Source organism: Lissotriton vulgaris, chromosome 11 (assembly GCF_964263255.1).
Source record: "Lissotriton vulgaris chromosome 11, aLisVul1.2, whole genome shotgun sequence".
NCBI classification, from domain to species: domain Eukaryota; kingdom Metazoa; phylum Chordata; class Amphibia; order Caudata; family Salamandridae; genus Lissotriton; species Lissotriton vulgaris.
Window position 1 is genome coordinate 100,569,567 of NC_141699.1, and position 21,761 is coordinate 100,591,327.

The following is a 21,761-nucleotide window of genomic DNA, read 5'->3' on the forward strand; positions in this document are numbered from 1 at the left end:
TCTCACGTTTTGCTTTTTATTTCAAACCTTGCCCAGCAGAGCTCTTAACGGGGCAATCTCAGAGGATACCTTTCAGTCCTGTCTGCCTTCCTGAGGCTGCTGGCCCAACCCTCTTTATTCAAATCTCCCATTGTTAATAGATTCCTTAAGTGACTTGTACATATGTTTCCATCTTCTCCTGTCATTATTCCTTAGTGGGACCTTAATTTGGTTCTCTCCTTTGTAATGTGCGCTCCATTTAAACCTCTGTGCAATTGCCCCCTTCGGCTGCTTACTATCATAGCAGCCTTTTTTTGTGGCAATTACATCTGCCAGGAGGGTGAGCCAATTGCAGGCTCCATCATCCAAGTCTCCATATCGGACCATCTTTCTGGATAGGTTGGGAGGGTCACTAGGGCCTCTTTTTTTAACCGAAAGTGGTAGCACCATTCCATGTGGTGTAATATGTCACCTTGCCCACTTTCTACACTCCTCCACACCCCTTTAAAGAAGAATAGCGGCTCCACAGTCTGAACCCAAAAAGAGCGTTTAAATTCTACCTTGACCACACTAAAGAGTTCGGGGGAGGGGGTGGTGGGCGGAGACCAACTCTTCTTGTAGTCTGTTGCATCAAAGAAAGGGTGTACGGTGCGGAAGAGGACTATCTTGAGACGGGTCATTCTCTGCATCAAAACTTGCTACACTCTGGCCAAAAGCAACCTCCTGAAGGCTTAGGAGCTCATTCGAAACAGCAATGGCTGCTACCACAGTGTTGCAACGTGGATTTCCAGTCCTCAACATTTGTCAGGCACCAATGGGGGCATCTGTAGGAGGCTGGCTCTGTATATTTCACATCACCAGATGTTAATACCGTGCACAGAGTCCAGGGGTTCCCCAAAAGTGTACAGGGCTTAATGTAAAACCCAAAGTGCTCTATTAGTGGCAGTGTGGGCGAGCAGCCTTAGGCTTAACACAGGGGAGTGTAAGACATTTGTTGCACATACGATCTATAATGCACACACGACTCAAGAAGGAGATCCAGACCAATTTTATAAAATTATGCTTTGTATTTTATTTTAAGACCCAGGTCTTCGTAATAAGGTAAGTACGTTTTTAATCAAAAATACTTTTCACTTAAAAAAAATCGACCCTTCGAAACTTTTTCACACTGTCCAATTTTATCCTGTAGGAAAAACTATTTCACAGTTAAACAGGTTAGTATCGAACTTACAATTTCAGTTTTAGGAGCCAAAAGTCCGCACGGGCCAGAGATCAGGCAAGTGCCAAAACTGCGCCACCAGCGGCACATGGGTCAAAATCTGAGTTCAACCCAGTGCTTTCCAATAGAGATGGGGGTGCTTTGAGCCACACCGCTTGCACGCACATAAATCGGTTGTAGGGGCCAAGCTTTGGAGGTTCGGTTAAGCACGGGGGCACAAACCACCACCGAGCATACACCACCAGCGGCACAGGGCGGCCGGGTGCAGGGTGCAAATTCGAAGTTGGGCACCCAATGTTTTTCAATGAGAATTCTTTGGTCGCCAAAGAGCCTCCAGGCGTGCCACCAGCAGGTGCAGGAGGAAGACCAACAATAGCAGAGTTAAGTTAGGATGTAGGGGGTTGCAGGGGCACCCACCGTCTGTTCAGCTCACCAAGGACCAGGGGGTGCAGGGGTGCCTTTAGACATCGGAATCTGCTTACCGGAGCCAGTTGCGATTAGGAGGAGCCTCTCGATTCACACTGCAGGCTCCTTGGTGGAGAATTCACTGCACAGGTGAGCCACTCAGGACGTTGGCATCCGGTGCAGGGTGGGCAGGAAACGCAGATCCACCTGGATTGTTTTTTCTGGACAGGCCTGCTGTCCTCGGAAGATTGGAGTCTTTATTGAAGTCAACAGTCCTCCCTGGGGTTTTGGAGGTTGCAGGGTTGTTGAAGCTGGAGACCGGCCGGTAGGGCTGGGGCCAAGGCAATCGGCTTCTGCTGCAGGGGGGCTTTATTCTTAAGTCGTCGCAGATCTAGGGTCCTGGTTTGGGGGAGCCACCTAAATACAAAATTTAGGAGGCATTTAAGGGTATAGCAGGTAGGGAAATGGGCACCTTCCCTGGGGTGACTTCACCCCCTGGCACGCTCCTGTGGGAAGGAGCATAGACTTAGCCCGATTTGCAGGGGACCCCCATTTTCAATGTGGCCTTAAGATGGCTGGGATTGAAAAGTGTACTTCACCTCGCTTCCTTCCTCACCTTAAGGGGTTTTGTTGGCAGAGATGGGCATATCTATCTTATGAAATTCCGCCCCTGAACGCCCCCCCAGTGGGGGTGTAAAGCATGAGCTGCCATCTGCTGCTAGCAGCTGAGGCTGGAGGTCACATTACATAGGCGGCAGGCCTTTGAAGCTTCACTTCGTCGTGCACTGGCCCATCTTGGGGGAGGAGGCATGCCACCCGTTCCCAGGATATGCATTGTTTCTGGTCCCAGAGAGCAGGGGCTAGCTACCCAGGGTCCAGAAACATGTCTGGCGGTGGCTGGCTGCCTTCAGCTGGTCAGATACCACACCAGAGTTGGTAGAGATTCAGAGGGCCCCTCTAAGGTGTCCTCTGGATACATGGTACAGTAAATCCCACACTGGCATAGTTTGGTACCAAACACTCCCGTATTCAGTCGAGCCGTCATGAGCTTGTGTAACTAGAGTTGTCGAGTTCGCATCCCATGTACTCTCTAAGGCTTCCCCAGCTCTTACAATATTAGGAAGTGGTGCCCCGTATTGTAGGGGCATTTCTGCTCATGCAGATATGCCCTCTCTGGTAGTAGTATGCACCCTGCCTTAGGGCTGTGAGGCCTGCCAGAGGGGTGACTTACTTACGCTGCCAGGCAGTGTTAGTTGGCATAGCACCCTGTCTGGGTGCCATGCCAGCTAACACTGCCTGGCAGCGTAGGTAAGGGACCCTCTTCAGCTCTCAGGCCCTAGGTACCCAGGGTACTAGGTATTAGGGACTTACAGTGAGCAGAAGTACCAATTGGGAGTTTGTTTTAGGGAAGGAGCACTGGCACATGGCACCTGGTTTGCAGGGACCCTGTGCACTACATTTGAAACTACATCAAAATCCAGGCAAATAGTGGGGGGCTAACCATGCAAATGAGGCCCTTTCTCAGCATCTTTGCACAGGTTTACCAAGCATTACTGCCTGGACAGTTATGTTCGCAGGGATAACCTTTTTTTGCTGCTCTGCCCTGCAGAACTTCCTAGTCTAACATAGCCGCAGCCCCCCTCCCGAGGATGTTTTTTCTTGGGTATCTATCTCAAGGTAAGGAATCTGCTGTTAGATGTCTCTATCAGATGGACAAGTTACTTACTTTTGTAACGCCTTATCTGGTAGAGACCTGATATAGCCGCAGATCCCTAACCGATGTCAGGTCTGTCCCTTTCATGGCCCTAATTGTTCAGAGCACACCAATGTCAGTGCACTTCATGGCTCCGCACTTCTGGCGTGGAAACGAACTGGTCAGCTCATCAAGGTGGCGCCTATATAGGTCAATCGGACGCCACAATGGTGCTGACTGTGTCCAGTGAAGCCGACAGATGCCACCTACTGGCACGCAGGGATATTGCTAAGAAAAAAAAGTCCTGATCCAGTCTTGACGCCTCGGGGAAATTCAAAGGTAAAGAATCTGCGGCTAGATCGTCTCTACTAGATAAGGCGTTACTGTGGTTAGTAATCAATCAATCGATCACAGGCATTTATATAGCGCACTACTTACCCAGAGGGTCTCAAGGCGCTTGTCTATTTCTTCCTGTATTTGTCTAAATGTGTTTATTTCACAACATTTTGATTGTGGTGTTCGTCTGCTGTTGTGGGCATCTTCCTTGTTGATCTAATTGTTCGCTCTTGCTCTGCCAAATAATATACAAATTTCTCTGTTTAATACTTCCTCCTTTTTGTATGTTTTATATTCTTAGGAGTTTCAAAATTATATTAAATCTCAAAAAATGGTTGTTTGTTGATACATGCAAATATTCATAGCTATGCTGCTTCTGTTTCAGCCAACCCCTCCTCCTCCAACAGTGCCCACTACCAAGCAGCAATACTTGTGCCAGCCTTTGTTGGATGCAGTCCTTGCAAATATTCGATCCCCAGTCTTCAATCATTCCCTTTTCCGCACCTTTGTGCCTGCTGTGACGGCCATTCATGGTCCACCCATAACCACGTGCGTATTCATTCGTTTAATCCATGCATGAAATGATTTTCACTAAAATGTGGCAAGATATTGAACTGTTTGGAGTGTGACGTCCCTAATCTTCCTATTGAACATTAAAATAAGGCTGAACTTGAAAGTTAATTTCATAAAAGCGCTCCAAAATATGGAAATCCACACAAACAAGCAAAAAGAAAAATTTAAGTTGCAGAATAAACCTGATTTTACTTATCTTATTTCATATAAACACTTTGGAAAGCATTCCCCCACTAAGATGATGGTTGATTCTTTTGTAAGTATAGAGATAGCCAAAGCACAAGCTAGTTAATCATTTGAAAAGAATGTTTGTATGCTGATGAAATGGACTCCTAGGGCTCATAATCGGATTGTTATTGCCAATCATGATGCTCTTAACCTGTATCAGAAATTAGGTGAGCGTTTGGGTCTCCGGTTATCATATCCAATGTAGTTCTACATTTGTAAGAATATTAAAATGTGTTCCAAGGAATGGAAGATCCATTGAATGCATTGGACGACCTTAATGCATAAACTTCTCAGAAGGACTCTGCTTCTAGTTAGAGCCATGGAAAGAATGAAGGCTATTTGCCTCTCTTTTGGGGTTGAACAAATATGGTGCTGTTCTGAGGATATATTTAAAGAACACATTTGTATCTAGGGAAACAAAATAGTGACCATACTAAGCTGTATTAGAAATAAAACTTGGTTGGATGAAGGTGAAGCAATGCGTCTTGAGGGCTTTATCTTGTGCCAAGAGAAAAATATAGTGACATTGGAAATTCATCAAGAAAACCTTGTGTGAAGAATATATTTTCTTGTCTCGGTCGAGAAAAATCCTCAAGGGTAGATATTGACGGATCGAGGTTTGACTGCGAATGGATCATCTCTACTGAAATGTTAGCCATCAGATTTCTTTGAATTCATAAATTGTAGGAAATATTTGCATGTGATGAATCCTGGAGTTCATTTTGAAAAGATAGATTTTTGAAAATAGCTGTTAAAGAAGACGCAACATTTTCTAAACAATTCCAGTTATTTTCATTGTCCACGTTTGACAGAAAGCACAACTCCAGAAATCCTTTCTAAAAACAGAAAAACAAAGCAGGAGCTGGTGCTCATAAGCATAGGCTTCTACATGTGTGAAGTTTGACCCTGGATACCTTTAGGGTCTTTCTGAAGGAGCAAGGAACCCAGCAGGGTTGACTTCAAAATACTTTACAGGACATTTGTAGCTTCCTTAGAGAGGGTCTGGGTCTAAATGCCTTAGTTTTCCTCTTTACCACTGTGCTGGATTGCATTGGTAAATGCACCTTTTTTGTGGTACAAATAAGTCAATGAGAGAATGTAATGACGTCTGTGTGGTCTGCCTTACAGGCTATAGAGAAGTGTTGTATTTTTCCGTTGATGCCATTCAAAAACAAAACAAAATGGCGAGAGTTGACCTCATCGTAAACTTGCTTGTCAGGCCCCTTACTGGGGTGGAAATAGCTTGGCCAACTATACCCAGAAGATAGAGCAGCTAGATTGACTGGTAGTGGATGTTAACAGATAGATGATATATTGAAGGGGCGTACTTGCAAGCACAAATATGGTATGAGCAAGCCACTTTCTATTATTCACCAGCCTATTTAAACCAGCATGTGCTATATTCGTGAGGGTTCCAGGTTAACCGCTTGAATCAGAGACTCCTTTCTAGCTCTTGTCAGTGACGCAGTGTAGTCTCCCTTTGTCATCTTTATATACATCACTTTGTGACATCCAGCCGAGACGAATTTTGCTGCATGAATCTTTTCTGGATTGAGATGCAGTGTGTTATTCTGCCATCTAATGTTTGGATCCGATATTGCCCTTTTTAGGTTTCGACCTAGTGTTTGCGCAGCCGAAATTTAATGATTTGGAGTATGCCCCCCCTCTCCATTGGCTGGCTTCCTAAACGGAAGCCAGCCATTGGAGCAGAGGGGCGTCACTCCATTTCAGCCCCGTCCATTTCGGATTCGGGGCATGTTTTTTCGTTTCTTTGGCCGTCACTCAACTAAACACGCCCGACTCGAAAATGTCGGCGCTGTGCTGCTGGATGTGGTCTGTCTGGTACTGGGTGAGTATGCCTTTGCTGAAACTATACGAGTGATTGTAAGATTACTATCTGCCCTTTTAATTCATACGTCCTGTTTATGAATCGAACGTGCTTTTTGTCCCACGTACTAAATGCACATATTGTAATATGAATTATTGTTCACATTGCATTAGATTAAGTGACAAAGCAAGACAGGCCGGCCTGGGTGAGGATGTGCGACAGCTGAAAGTTGGCTCTTACCCGGAGCAGCCTGGGGGTCAGGGATGACGTCTTCTGTCCATGGTTGCCTTTGAGCCGATACTCGCTGATCCCCGAGTCTTAGCGCTTAGATGCGGCATTCCCGAAGACGCCGTAGGGCTTAGTGAGGTGTACTTTTTAAAGTGTTGGAGCTGGGCAGACTCCAAAGCATAATGTGCCTCGCCATTTACGTTTCCCTCCATGTCCATGGCCCCTGCTTACACGCTGACCCGCTATCGGTCTGCCATTGAGCTCTTGCTTCTGTGGCATCTCCAAGGCTCTATTGCCAGGGCCACCGCGTCCTCTCACGGTCGCTAGGTGACGGGAAATATTTCCCCGCCTACCTTACGCCCGCCGCCATATTCTAAACTTTCGATTGGATGAAAGTCAATCATCTAAAATGCAACACAGGCAAGACAGAAATCGTGCCTATGGGCCCAAATAACAACTTCACGCCCAAAACCTGGTGGCCGGAAAAGGCAGAAATTCCACCAAATACAACCCAATCGGCACGAAACCTAGGGATCATATTTGACAGCAACCTCTCTTTCAAGCAGCAAGCCTTGAAAGTCGCAGGTAACTGCTTTGCCATCATTAAAGGACTCAGGAAGATTTTTGACCTTCTTCCACTAGAGGCTAGGAAGACGGTAACAGTTGCTTTGGCGACGTCGAGGATAGACTATTGTAATAGTCTATATGCAGGTACTACTAAAACCACCACACATAAACTTCAAATGGTACAAAATGCTGCAGCTAGGTTAGTCCTCAAATGGCCGAAGAAATCCTCCGCATCATCTGCACTTAATACTCTACATTGGCTCCCAATTAATAAGAGAGTCCTATTTAAAATATTGATTATTACCTTTAGAGCTACCCACGCTCTGGGACCAAAATACCTACAGCAGAGATTTGCCAGATACCACCCTTCTCGCAATCTCCGATCATCCAGCTCAAATTTCCTGTCAGTACCTAGGTTCAGGCTCAGCACGAGAGGTGGCAAATCCCTCCCAGTACTCGGAGCAAAAGCTTGGAACACTCTTCCTCCCTCCCTTCGTGCCCTAGACAAGGAAAAAGACTTCAGAAAGGGATTGAAAACCTGGATTTACAAGCTACAGGACACCTGTGTTAGAGCACTAGTGTAACAGTTGGGTGAGCTTCCATCCATGCCCTACCTGTTTCCTACATCTCTGGATCAGTATCTTGCGCCTTGATGCTCCTTGGAGTGACTGCTGCGCGGTACAAATGCTATCTTACATTACATTACATATTTGCTGCTGATTGGCTGCGAACCACGTGCGCTTTGGTTTTAAACACAGGCCATGCTGTTCGAAGGTGAAAACAATAATCTTAGTACCGATGTCTCAACTGTTAGAAGTGCACAAAAACGAGACGCTGTCACAGTAAGTGCTATTCAGACACATTTTTGGACAGGATTGCAATTGAGAAAAACCTTCCTCTGTCATGCAAAGGTGGCAGATTACTTTAGCAGATTAGATGCAGGCAGCGATTAATTTGTTTGAATATATATACGTGCTGCGGTGCAAAGTTTTTCTCAAATAACCTACCATCGGTTCTACTAAATGTCCGGATTGCCAAACACAAAGTTTGCCTGCTCCTGGTTCCACTAATCATTTTTTCCCACCACCGAAGTCTTCCTGTGCCCTTCCATCACTCTTGCAGATTCATTTTGAGTGAGTGAGAGCGGGTGGAAAATGGGAATAAGTGTACGTGAATGAGCTTAAGTGTTAGTAAGCGAGGAGAGAGTGAGAGCGAGACTCAGACAATGAGTCAGTGTAAGTGATTTACAATGAGCTGCAATGAGTCTGAGTGAATATGTGAGTGAGGGAGTAAACGTAGGTAAGCATGAGTAAGTGTGAAGGGGCATAACCCAGGCCCCTGAAGTCACTGCGGTGTGGGTGACCGTAACCCTTTTTGGGCCACCAGTCCTTTATTGGAGCCACTTTCAGCACAAGGCCTATGAATATCTGTGAATTACTGGGGACTCAGGGGCCTCTGATCACATTCTGCAGGGCGCCCCGCCTGATTGGTATTTTGCTGCTTCTGTCACTGCTTCCAGATATATTATACAAGTAACATCATATCTACAACAAGCCAGGACTGTTAGCTAGAACGCACCGAGAGGACCCGGCCCACTTAAAAGCCCTGAATGCCGCCATAGGCGCTGTGCTCTCAGCTACGCCGGGTAGAGCTCTGTTCATTTAAGGCTCACCCTCTGAACCGTGGCTTTTCTAAGGCCCCGTGCACCCTTCTGCGCTGCGGGCATGCTCTGCAGCTCGCCTCGGTCTCATACAGAGGCTGAATGCTGCCCGATCTCTGCACTCTGCATGTGGGTATATGTTGAGATTTTACTCTCCTGTGTGTGTGTAACACTAATGCCCGATGCCCACCGTGGTGCCCTACCAGGAGGTTCTATGCTTCCTGGTGTGTTGCACAGATGCCAGGAGCTCCGTGGTGCACAGCAAGAGGGCTCTGTGTGTTCCTGGTGTGTTTGCACAGGTGCCGTGATTTCTCTAGGTGTGCTGCGAGGGTGCTGTTTGTGTTACTGATTTTTTGGCCAAATGCCCTGGTCGCCCCTCCATCCCCAGCTCCCGTGCCCCAATCTCACTGGCGCGCTGCGAGGGTGCTCTGTCTTCCAGGTGTGATGCACAAATATACCCGGATCTCACTAGTGCGCTGCAAGGGGTCTCTGGGCTTCCTCGTGTGTTGCACAAATTGCCCGCACTGAGGTCACCTGTGCATTGCGAGGAGGCTCTGTACCTCCTGCTGTGTTGCGCAGATCCCCGCACTGATCTCACCAGTGCTTTGCGAGGAGGCTCTGTACTTCCTGGTGTGTTGCTCGGATGCCCGCACTGATCTCACCAGTGCGTTGCCTCTGCCATTTTTCTTGTTCTTGCCTTCTGCCCCCTGATTGTGCCGTTTTAAGTCTCGACCTCTGCCAATGCGCTTGCGCATTGCAGATGTCGAGACTTATAGAGTTGGATCCACGGGAGCTAAACCAGGCGGATTGCGCAGAGTGCATGTGCCCGTGGACGTGCTTGCCATTTGCTTCCCGAGCCGCCTGCCTCGCATCACCCGCCACAGCAATGCCGAGAGCTTCACTTCAAAGGGATCCGCTCCCCCGCCCCCTGCTTCACACGTCAAAGGAATGCGCCCCCGCAATGCCGAGAGCATTTCCCGTCAGCTTTTAATTTCATTTCGCGGCCGCTTTTCATTTAATTTTGTGGCCGCTTTTAAGTATCCTGCGTGTCTTTTGCACTTGTTAAATTATTTAACCCTAGTTTTTCTTGGTCTCCCATTCAAACAGTCACTTTTCATGCCATAAGGATTCTTTACATGTACATACCAAGTCAACATGTATTTATGCTTTCATCACAGTGCGTCACCTAGGGTTTCCACTTGTTACGGGTGATACGAATCCACGTGCCTTTTGATGTTTTATTTTGGTTCCCACCAGCAACAAAAGTGTTGCTAAAGTATTTATTTGGGTACTAGTTCATTTTAACTCAAAACAATCACGCTAAAGATCCCAGAACTCACACCCTACCTTTCGTCTTCTAACCGGACGTCTTTAAAAACTCGACCTCTGCCTTTTTATTTTATTATTCATGTTATTCCGGAAGAGAATGGGCGGAACCTGGACTTCATTTAGGCATGTGGGAAAAGCGTCTAAAAAAGAACTAGAGTGCTGCCTCACGTACGCCGTATTGCATGTATAGCACCGGACATTGGCAAATGCTGGTATTCAGTCTTCTATTACTGTTTATGACCTCGTTTTAAAACAAGATCAGTAAGTTATCACTCCCCCGAGGCACGCACAAGATGCATGGTCTATTCGTGTATTCTTTAACTCCACACTTGGGCGTGGCCACTTCAAACAGTAGGGTCAGAACATGAGAACGGTAGTGTTTCCAGTATAGAAGCAGCCAGCCTTTAAAGCCCTCTCCCCTCTGCTGTGTGTTTATTAGCGACCGGGGTAGCTATTTGTACATTGAGTACAGCGCCCTGCAAAATGCATTTTCCAGACTGCAGCAGCATACTTGTTAAACATTTTTGTGCAGTTTCATATAGAGCGTACTCGACCCAAGGGTGTCAGATCTCGTTTACACGACGAGCACCAGTTGCATTCCACCGACACATTCATTTTTTTAGGCATGGGGAGATAAAGCGATTTGCCCACAATCACAGGATGTTCAAGCTTCCAGGCAGGATCGAACCTGGTCCCCCAATTTCAAGATCGGTTGCTCTAGCAGTTAAGCCACCTTCTGTCCCCTCTTCTCCTTAAATGTCTTCTATCACTTCTTCGATTGCCTGCCTTCGTATCTGAAACCTCCCTGGTTCCAAACTTCTTTTTCTATATTTTTTAATAACAGCATGGGTAGCTTTTAGTAAAGCTTGGCATGCGCCCATGCACACACACCCTCACCCACCCCTCACAGACCCTCACCGACCCTCACCCTCACTCACCCTCACACACCCCATCACCATCACCCCCTCACCCTCACCAGCCCACACCCTCACAAGCCCACACCCTCACACCCTCACCCCTCCTCACCCTCACCCCTCCTCACCCTCACCCCTCCTCACCCTCACACCCCCTCACCCTCACACCCCCTCACCCTCACACCCCCTCACCCTCACACCCCCTCACCCTCACACCCCCTCACCCTCACTCACCCTCTCACCCCTCACCCTCTCACCCCCTCACACTCACACCCCCTCACCCTCACACCCCCTCACCACCTCACCCCCACACTCACCTCACACACCCACTCACCTCACACACCCACTCACCTCACACACCCACTCACCTCACACACCCACTCACCTCACACACCCACTCACCTCACACACCCACTCACCTCACACACCCACTCACCTCACACACCCACTCACCTCACACACCCACTCACCTCACACACCCTCACACCCCCTCACCCTCACACACCCCCTCACCCTCACACACACCCCCTCACACACACCCCTCACCCTCACACCCCCCTCACCCTCACACCCCCCTCACCCCCCCCCTCACCCTCACACCCCCCTCACCCTCACACCCCCCTCACCCTCACACCCCCCTCATCCTCACACCCCCTCACCCTCACACACCCTCACCCTCACACCCCCCTCACCCTCACACCCCCCCTCACCCTCATACCACCTCACCCTCATACGCCCCTCACACTCATCCCCCCTCACCCTCACACCCCCCTCACCCTCACACCCCCTCACCCTCACACCCCCCTCACCCTCACACACCCTCACCCTCACACTACCTCACCCTCACACACCCTCACCCTCATACACCCTCACGCTCACCCCCTCACCCTCACACCCCCTCACCCTCACACCCCCTCACCCTCACACCCCCTCACCCTCACACCCCCTCACCCTCACACCCCCCTCACCCTCACACCCCCTCACCCACACACCCCCCTCACCCTCACACACCCCCCTCACCCTCACACACCCCCCTCACCCTCACACACCCCCCCTCACCCTCACACACCCCCCTCACACACCCCCCTCACCCTCACACACCCTCACCCACCCTCACCCTCACACACCCTCCCCCTCACACACCCTCACACACCCTCCCCCTCACACACCCTCACACACCCTCCCCCTCACACACCCTCACACACCCTCCCCCTCACACACCCTCACACACCCTCCCCCTCACACACCCTCACACACCCTCCCCCTCACACACCCTCCCCCTCCCCCCTACTCTCACACACACCCTCACCCTGACACACCCTCACTCTCACACACACACCCTCACACACCCTCACCCTCACACACCCTCACTCTCACACACCCTCACTCTCACACACCCTCACTGTCACACACCCTCACACCCCCTCACCCTCATACACCCCCTCACCCTCATACACCCTCACGCTCACCGCCTCACACCCCCTCACCCCCTCACCCCCCTCACCCTCACACCCCCTCACCCTCAAACCCTCAAACTCCCTCACACTCACACACCCTCACCCCCACACACCCCCTCACTTTCACATCCCCTCACCCACCCTCACACCCCCTCACACACCCTCTCACCCTCACACACCCCCTCACCCTCACCCCCCCTCACCCTCACACACCCTCTCCCTCACACACCCTCTCCCTCACACACCCTCTCCCTCACACACCCTCTCCCTCACACACCCTCTCCCTCACACACCCTCACCAGCACAGTATAACAAAACATAGCATAACAAACCATAGCATAGCATAACAAAAAAAGCATAGGATAGCAAAACAAAACATAGCAAAACACACCAAAAGAGCATAGTATAACAAAGCATAGCATAACAAAGCATAACATAACAAAGCACAGCAAAACAAAACATAGCATAGTATAACAAAACACAACAAAACATAGCAGAACAAAACATAGCATAAGATAACAAAACATAGCATAACAGAACAAAACAAAGCATAGCAAAACATAGTATAGCATAACAAAGCTTAGCATAACAAAACAGCATAGCATAACAAAACATAGCATAGCAAAACATAGCATAGCAAAACATAGCATAGCATAACAAAACAATACATAGCATAACAATACACAGCATAGTATAGCAAAACAAAGCATAGCATAACAAAACATAGCATAGCATAGCATAACAAAACATGGCATAGCAAAACAAAGCATAGCCTAATAAAACACAACAAAAAAAGCATAATATAACAAAACACAACAAAACATAGCATAACAAAGCATAGGATAGCAAAACTAAACATAGCAAAGCATAACAAAACAAAGCATAGGATAGCAAAACATAGCATAACTAAGCATAGCATAACAAAACAGCATACCATAACAAAACACAGCATAGCTAACATAACAAAACATAGCATACAGCATCACTCAGAACCTCCACAGCATCACTCAGGGGCACCACAACATCACTGTGCTACCACAGCATCACTGAACCTCACATCATCACTCAGTGCCACCACAGCATCAATCTGTGCAACCATTCAACTGCTTCAAATATGTCCACTTAATGTTTCAAACTTTATTACAAATATAACAAAAATATGTTAATATTTCACTTCTGTTATTGGATTTTCGTCACAATAAAATATACTGAACATAATCTTCACAAAAGTTATTCACAAAAGTTTAATCTATTGCCATTATAAATTACAATAACTTTTATTTAAGTATTCATTATTAAAAAAAATTAAAAGGCATTGTTATCTGTAATATCAATATATGTAAGTCACGTAAATACAACACATATTGCATTATAAATGCTATAGGTGTCACATTTGTGAAAGTTATAACTATTGGCATTGTAAATGACAAAACTATTTGTTAGACGGAGACCCGGAGGGTCGGCCGAGTACAGGGGGAGAGGCCTCCGATGAGGGCCTTCTCCGGTGATCGTACAGACAAGTAACTCCCCCTCCCCCCCCCCCCTCCCTCCTCACAGATGGACACCACACAAAGATGAGTTCTGCACACTTTATATAAGAATCTTGAGGCAAGGTGATGAACGATACAGCGGGGCCAGGATACGAGGATCCTGCCAATTCTAGTCTCTTTGGGGGATAGGGGCAGCGGGACAGTCTTAGTACCGTTTCGGTACGGGGGCAGTAGGAGATGGAGCTCACAATCCTCGAGCTGGGGAGTTCGTAAGGATGGGCCGCCACAGCGCCAGCAGGCTTCGACGATGGTTCACGATGAGGAGCCGCGGCAGCGCCAGCAGGCTTGGACGATGGTTCACGATCAGGAGCCGCGGCAGCGCCAGCAGGCTTGGACGATGGTTCACGATGAGGAGCAGCGGCAGCGCCAGCAGGCTTGGACGATGGTTCCACGAGGATAAGGGCCGCGGCAGCGCCAGCAGGCTTCGAAGATGGTTTTACCATGAAGAGGGCCGCGGCAGCGCCAGCAGGCTTCGAAGATGGTTTTACGATGAAGAGGGCCGCGGCAGCGCCAGCAGGCCTCCAAGGATGAGTTTGTCTTGGTGTCTCTCGACTCCAGGATACAACTGCCTTCCTGTTCTGGAGCTGCCCCAGTTATAAGTCTGGCGCCCTTTGATGTCCGGACCCTCACACTTGGAGGTCGGGAGGTCCGAGATGAGGGAGTCCAGACACCCAGCAGGGGGGTGGAGCCAGCGCCCGGGGAGGCTGGGGGCGATCGACACCTGGTGGAGGAGAGCCATTGACACTCCTTCTCCCATTGACCTGCCAAGTGGTCTCTTCACCCCCTGGGTGGATGGTGGTGCCTCGATGTCGGGGCCTGGCCAGGCCTGGGGTTGGGGTCGGTCTGAGGCCACGCGGTCTTGTCGTGTGGTGTCCAAAATGGCGGCTGGGCCGGGGGCATGGGTGCTGAGAGAGGGCCGGGCCAGCCGATACCGGGGTATTCAGGAGCTGGGGTCCCGTTGGTGACGGGCCGTGGGTTGCCCCGGTGGGTCGCCGGGACGGTTCTTGTTGAGGACATAGGAGGAGCAGGGGTCCGGGCCCCGCCATGCGGGGAGGGACTGGGCCTTCCATGAGGCCTGTCCAACATGTGTCCCCCCCCCCAGCTGAAGGCAGGGAGAGTCACCCATCTCCTTGGGTACTCTCCTCGCCGAGGCGGAAGAAGCGTGACAGGCCGTCTGCGTTGGCATGGTCCTGGCCTGGACGATGCTCCACGGTGAAGTCCATCCCTTGCAGGGAGATGGACCAGCGCAACAACTTTGGGTTCTCTCCCCGCATCTGCATTAGCCATTGCAGGGGGCGGTGATCTGTTTGCACCCGGAAGTGGGTACCGAAGAGATAGGGTCGGAGCTTCTTGAGGGCCCACACCACGGCGAAGGCCTCCCGTTCGATGGTGCTCCAGCGCTGCTCTCGGGCCAGCAGGCGTCGGCTGATGAAGGCCACTGGTTGGTCAACTCCCTCGGTGTTGAGTTGGGAGAGGACGGCCCCCACGCCATGATCTGAGGCTTCTGTCTGTACTATGAACTCCCAGCAGTAGTCGGGGGGCCTGGAGCACGGGGGCGGTGCACATGGCGGACTTCAATTTCTCAAAAGCCGCCTGGCATTCAAGAGTCCAGTTGACGTTTTTGGGGTTCTTCTTAGATGTGAGTTCTCTGAGGGGCCCCACAATGCTGCCATAGTCTTTTACAAAGCGCCGGTAGTACCCGGTGAGCCCCAAGAAGGCTCGGACCTCTGTTTGGGTAACCGGGGGTTCCCAGGCCTGAATGGCAGCGATATTGAGCTGGAGGGGGGCCACCCGGCCGCTTCCCACTTGGTGTCCCAGGTAGGTCACGGACCCTTGGCCAATCTGGCACTTGCTGGCTTTGATGGTCAGCCCGGCCTGCCGGAGGGCGTTCAGGACCTCCTGGAGGTGGTGGAGGTGTTCTGCCCAGTGGCGACTGTACACAGCAATATCGTCCAGATAGGCGGCGCTGAATTCCTCGAGGCCCGCCAGTACCTGGTTCACGAGTCTCTGGAAGGTAGCGGGGGCGTTTTTCATGCCGAATGGCATCACTTTGAAGTGGTAGTGGCCATCCGAGGTAAAGAAGGCGGATCGCTCTTGGGCCCCTGGAGGTGAGGCCGATCTGCCAGTAGCCCGCTGTCAAGTCGAAGATGCTCAGGTAGCGGGCGGCCCCCATGCGGTCAATCAGCTCATCTGCCCGGGGGATGGGGTGAGCGTCGGTCCTGGTAACGGCGTTCAGACCCCGATAGTCCACACAGAACCGGAGTTCGGGGCGACGCCCAGGGCGGCAGCCTTGGGGACCAGCACGACCGGGCTGGCCCAGGGGCTGTCAGATGGCTCGATCACACCCAGAGCCAGCATTTTAGAGACTTCTGTCTGGATGCAGGCGCGCACTCGATCCGGCACTCGGTACGCCCTGTGTCGGATAGGGGGGCTATCCCCGGTGTCCACGTCGTGAAGGCACCAGTGGGTGGCCCCGGGGATGAGGGAAAATAGGTCGGCAAATTGGAGCAGAAGTCTCGACAGTCTTGGCGTTGCTCTGGGGATAAGGCATCGGAGAGTCTGACCCCTTCCACAGAGCCGTCCTTTTCGAGCGCTTACAGCAGGTCCGGGAGGGGTTCGGAGTCTTCTTCAGTCCCACTGTCGGTAGCCATCAGGAGGCTAAGTTCCGAGCGCACGAAGTGGGGTTTAAGTCTATTGGCGTGGAGGACCCGTAGGGGGTTCCGGGGTGACTCCATGTCGATCAGGTAGGTGACTGGACCCTTGCGCTCTACTACTTTGAAGGGTCCCATCCATTTGTCCTGTAGGGCGCAAGGTTCAACCGGGGACATCACCCAGACCTGTTGTCCCGGCTCGAACTCGATGGAGGAGGCATGCTGATCATACCATCGCTTCATGTCCTCTTGACTGGCTTCAAGGTTGGCCTTGGCAAGTTCCCTGAATCGCCGGGTTTGGTTACGGAGGGTCAGGAGGTACTTGTATACATCCGGAGGAGTCTTCTGAGGGGCCACCTCCCACCCTTCTTTGACCAGGCTGAGGGGACCCCGGACGGGGTGTCCATACAGTAGTTCGAATGGACTGAAGCCCAGGGACTTCTGGGGGACTTCCCTGTAAGCGAACAGGAGGCACGGGAGCAGCTCGTCCCATTGGCGACATAGGGGTTCTTCCAGGCCCATGATCATCCCCTTGAGGGTGCGGTTAAACCGCTCTACCAGCCCATTTCCTTGCGGGTGATAGGGGGTCGTGAATTTGTAGGTGACCCCGCACTGTTGCCAGAGGGACTTCATGTATTTGGAGATAAAGTTCGTGCCCCTGTCACTGACGACTTCCCGGGGGAAGCCCACCCGTGAGAAGATCTCCATCAGGGCTCGGCCCACCACGGGCGCGGTCACGGTCCGAAGAGGAATGGCCTCGGGATAGCGGGTGGCGTGGTCCACCAGGACCAGGATGAACCGGTGTCCTTGTGCTGTCAGGGGCCCCACAATGTCTATCTCCACGCGTTCAAACGGGGTGGTGACGATTGGAAAAGGCTGCAGGGGTGCTTTCAGTATTCGGCCGCTCTTCCCGCTGGCCTGGCAGGTTGGGCAGGCCCGGCAGTGGTTTGTTACATCATTCCGCATCTTCGGCCAGTAGAAGTGGGTCACCAGGCGGCTGTACGTTTTGTCCTGCCCCAGGTGTCCGGCAAGAGGCACATCGTGTGCTAGGTTCAAGAGGAAGTCTCTGAAGCGGAGGGGGACCACCAGCACCCGGCTGGCCCCCAACTCGGCAATCTTTTGCTCACTGTAGAGCAGGTCATTGTCCCAATAAATCCAGTGGGCCCCCGAGGTGTCTCCTGCGCTCTGGGTGAGGGCTTGCTGTCGGAGTCCCTCGAGGGAGGGACACGTTCTCTGCTCCTGTCGGAATTGCTCCTGAGTAGGGCCACCCTCTTGACGCCACTGGGCCAGCTCTGGAAGGTCCCGGAGCCGATCAAGTCCTTCTTCGCGGGACTCCGGGGAACTGGGCTCCGGGGCTGCTCCTTCGGGGACGATCGGCGGAGGGGGTTCTGGCCATTCTGGTTCTTCGGGGCTGGTGATGGAGCGGGCGGCCATGGACCGGGTCGTTACGCAGACCCATTCAGGGAGGCCCAGCATCCCCAGGTGCTCTCTTCGCTCCACGGCTGACCAGGGAGAACTTTCGAGGTCGTTCCCCAGGAGGCAGTCTACTGGGGCATCGTCGCGGACAGTCACTTTTAGCATGCCGGATACTCCTCCCCACTCGAAGGGAACGCAGGCCATCCGACACAGGCTCTCGGAGTTGTCGGCCGACCGTACTGGGCAAAGTACATTTGGTAAGATCTGGTCCGGGGTCACCAGATGGCAGCGGACTGCGGTCACACTGGCCCCGGTGTCACGGAGGGCTTCAGCCCGGTGTCCATTAATGGTGACCCACTGGCTGTACTTCTGCGTGTTGGCGGGAAGGGGCGCCCGTGGAACCAGGTCTCTTTCCCCTAGACAGACCAGGGACATGGCGGCGGGTTCCCACTCGGGCTGGTCTGGCTCGTACTCTTCGGGGTCTTCTTGGGTTTGTTCTTCTCCCATGGTGGCGGCAGCGACCTGGCGGGGCATGGGACTCTGGTTTTTCGGGCAGTTGGGATCATTGGCGTAGTGGCCGGGTCGTTGGCATCGGTGGCAGGTAACATTGGTGCGGAACCCTGGTCGCGTCGGAGGGTTTCCTCTCCTGGCCGGGGGCGGGGGGTTGCTGGTGGTGGCCACCGGGACGGTGTCTCTGCCCCGACCCTGGCCTCCTCCTCCCCCTCGGGGGCGATGGGGCCCCTGAGAGGCTCTGTTCTGTTCGCTGGGCCAGTTTTGAGGGACTCGTGTGCTCTCCCATCAGTCTGCTTCGATGGCGAGTTCTTTGGGCTCAGTCAGTTTACTGTCAAGGAGGTGCTGCCTGAGCTCGACGAAGAAGTTATTAGAGAGGTGCTCCCATACAATAAGGTCGAATAGTTGCTCGTAAGTGGTCACCTGGCTGCCCTTGATCCACCCCTCGAAGGCTCGGCTAAAGAAGTTCACGTACTCCACCCAAGTTGTACCCGGGATTCGTTTGCAGTTGCGGAACCTCTGGCGGTACATCTCGGGCGTGAGTCCGTATCGAGTGAGGAGGACGGCTTTCATGTGGTCGTAGGACGTCATCTGATGGTCAGGGAGTTGCAGCAGGGCGTCTCGTCCTTCGTTGACAAACCTCCCCCATAGCCCGGCTCCCCAGTCGCTCCGTGGGATCCGGTGGGAGGTCATTGCTACTTAGTAGGCTTTGAACCATTGCTGGATATCATCGTTCCGCTAATATTCTCTGACGACATCCTTGGGGATGTGGACCTTGGGCTCCGTAGTGACAGGGGGGCTCTGGTGCCCAGGGACTCTGAGGTCTTTGTTCTGTCTCCGAATCTCTAGTTCCTTCAAGTTGCGCTCATGTTCGTAGGCTAGTCTTTTCTCTTCCAGCTCCCTCTGACTCTTTTTCTCTTCTCGCTCCTCTCGGAGCCGTAAGTGTTCTAGTGTTATTTTTTGTTCCGCCAATTTGAGTTCTCCATATAAGCGAAGTCGAGCCAGTTCCAATTCGTGGAGCCGGCTCTTCTCCCGTTCTCGGGCCTCCTCGGACGAGAGACCCGGTCTTCTTTCCTCTGTAGGAGCGGTGCTGGTTTCGGTGGTCTAGAAGCATTGGTTTTGGGGTAAGGGCGTTCCCGTCTCCGCCCAAGACTCCAAGGCGTGTTTGAGGTCATCTTTCGTGCTCAGTCCTGTGGTAGCAATGCCCAGTTCTATACAGAATTGTTTTAGTTCTTTGTGGCTGTGTTCTTCTAGTTTCTCCATCAGGAATTTTTCCGTTGTTCTACTCTCCTTGGTCGTCATGGTTGGCTGTGTGTCGTAGGGTGAGTTACTCTCTGTACGATTATGCGTCAGCTCGGATTGCGCCGCTGGCCACCAATGTTAGACAGAGACCCGGAGGGTCGGCCGAGTACAGGGGGAGAGGCCTCCGATGAGGGCCTTCTCCGGTGATCGTACAGACAAGTAACTTCCCCCCCCCCCCCCCCCCCCCCCCACAGATGGACACCACACAAAGATGAGTTCTGCACACTTTATATAAGAATCTTGAGGCAAGGTGATAAACGATACAGCGGGGCCAGGATACGAGGATCCTGCCAATTCTAGTCTCTTTGGGGGATAGGGGTAGCGGGACAGTCTTAGTACCGGTCCGGTACGGGGGCAGTAGGAGGTGGAGCTCACAATCCTCGAGCTGGGGAGTTCGTAAGGATGGGCCGCGGCAGCGCCAGTAGGCTTCGACGATGGTTCACGATGAGGAGCCGCGGCAGCGCCAGCAGGCTTGGACGATGGTTCACGATGAGGAGCCGCGGCAGCGCCAGCAGGCTTGGACGATGGTTCACGATGAGGAGCCGCGGCAGCGCCAGCAGGCTTGGACGATGATTCCACGAGGACAAAGGCCGCGGCAGCAGGCTTCGAAGATGGTTTTACGATGAAGAGGGCCGCGGCAGCGCCAGCAGGCTTCGAAGATGGTTCACAAGAAGGAGCCGCGGCAGCGCCAGCAGGCCTCCAAGGATGAGTTCGTCTCGGTGTCTCTCGACTCCAGGATACAACTGCCTTCCTGTTCTGGAGCTGCCCCAGTTATAGGTCTTGCGCCCTTTGATGTCCGGACCCTCACACTTGGAGGTCGGGAGGTCCGGGATGAGGGAGTCCAGACACCCAGCAGGGGGGTGGAGCCAGCGCCCGGGGAGGCTGGGGGCGATCGACACCTGGCGGAGGAGAGCCATTGACACTCCTTCTCCCATTGACCTGCCAAGTGGTCTCTTCACCCCCTGGGTGGATGGTGGTGCCTCGATGTCGGGGCCTGGCCAGGCCCGGGGTTGGGGTCGGTCTGAGGCCACGCGGTCTTGTCGTGTGGTGTCCAAAATGGCGGCTGGGCCGGGGGCATGGGTGCTGAGAGAGGCCCGGGCCAGCCGATACCGGGGTGTTCAGGAGCTGGGGTCCCGTTGGTGACGGGCCGTGGGTTGCCCCGGTGGGTCGCCGGGACGGTTCTTGTTGAGGACATAGGAGGAGCAGGGGTCCGGGCCCCGCCATGCGGGGAGGGACTGGGCCTTCCATGAGGCCTGTCCAACACTATTTAATTAGCTATTTTCAAAAACAAAACATAAATAAAAAAATTGTCATTGTTAGAACTGGCTATTTCTGGTAGGCTAAGGCTGACGCCAAAGCCAGGCAGAAACCACCATTCTAGTCAGGGCAAGGAAGTCACACGCCAAGATAACCCCTGCTCACCCCCTTGGTAGCTTGGCTCAAGCAGTAAGGCTAAACTCGGAGGCAATGTGTAAAGCATTTGCGCCAGCGCACAACAGCAACAACATACTAGGCACACCACAAAAGAGACTCCACACAAGGTTATTATAAAAATTACTTTTGTATTGTAAAAACACATCAGATAAAATCACACATATACATGGTGCCAACTGGAACGGGCAATATTCACAGGGATTATGTACACCAGACAGGGCCACACGGGCCACTGTCATATTCAGATATAGCACTTCTAGATAAAATGTAGAATATAAAATCACTTCTAGGATAAAGAATAAGTGTAACATAAAATAATAATCAAAGATAACAACCAGTAACCACTGGTAACAGGAACCAGGACCTTACTAGGACCACCTGTACTAAGAAAGAAGAACCACCTAAGTATCACACAGCATTTAGGGGTCGAAGAAAGAATACATTACTCATGATGCAATAAACCTACATTCAGAGGAGTAGAA

At 51.8% G+C, this 21,761-nt stretch overlaps 1 protein-coding gene across 2 annotated transcripts in view; it reads left to right on the plus strand.

Annotated features, from left to right (window-relative positions):
• MED15 (mediator complex subunit 15) overlaps positions 1-21,761 on the plus strand; it is a 782,088-nt gene that overhangs the window by 564,447 nt on the left and 195,880 nt on the right. For both annotated transcript variants that reach the window (XM_086942779.1, XM_086942780.1), the window contains exon 14: positions 4,018-4,181. In XM_086942779.1, the coding sequence (XP_086798905.1) occupies positions 4,018-4,181 (164 nt within the window). The remainder of the gene's footprint in view (positions 1-4,017; positions 4,182-21,761) is intronic.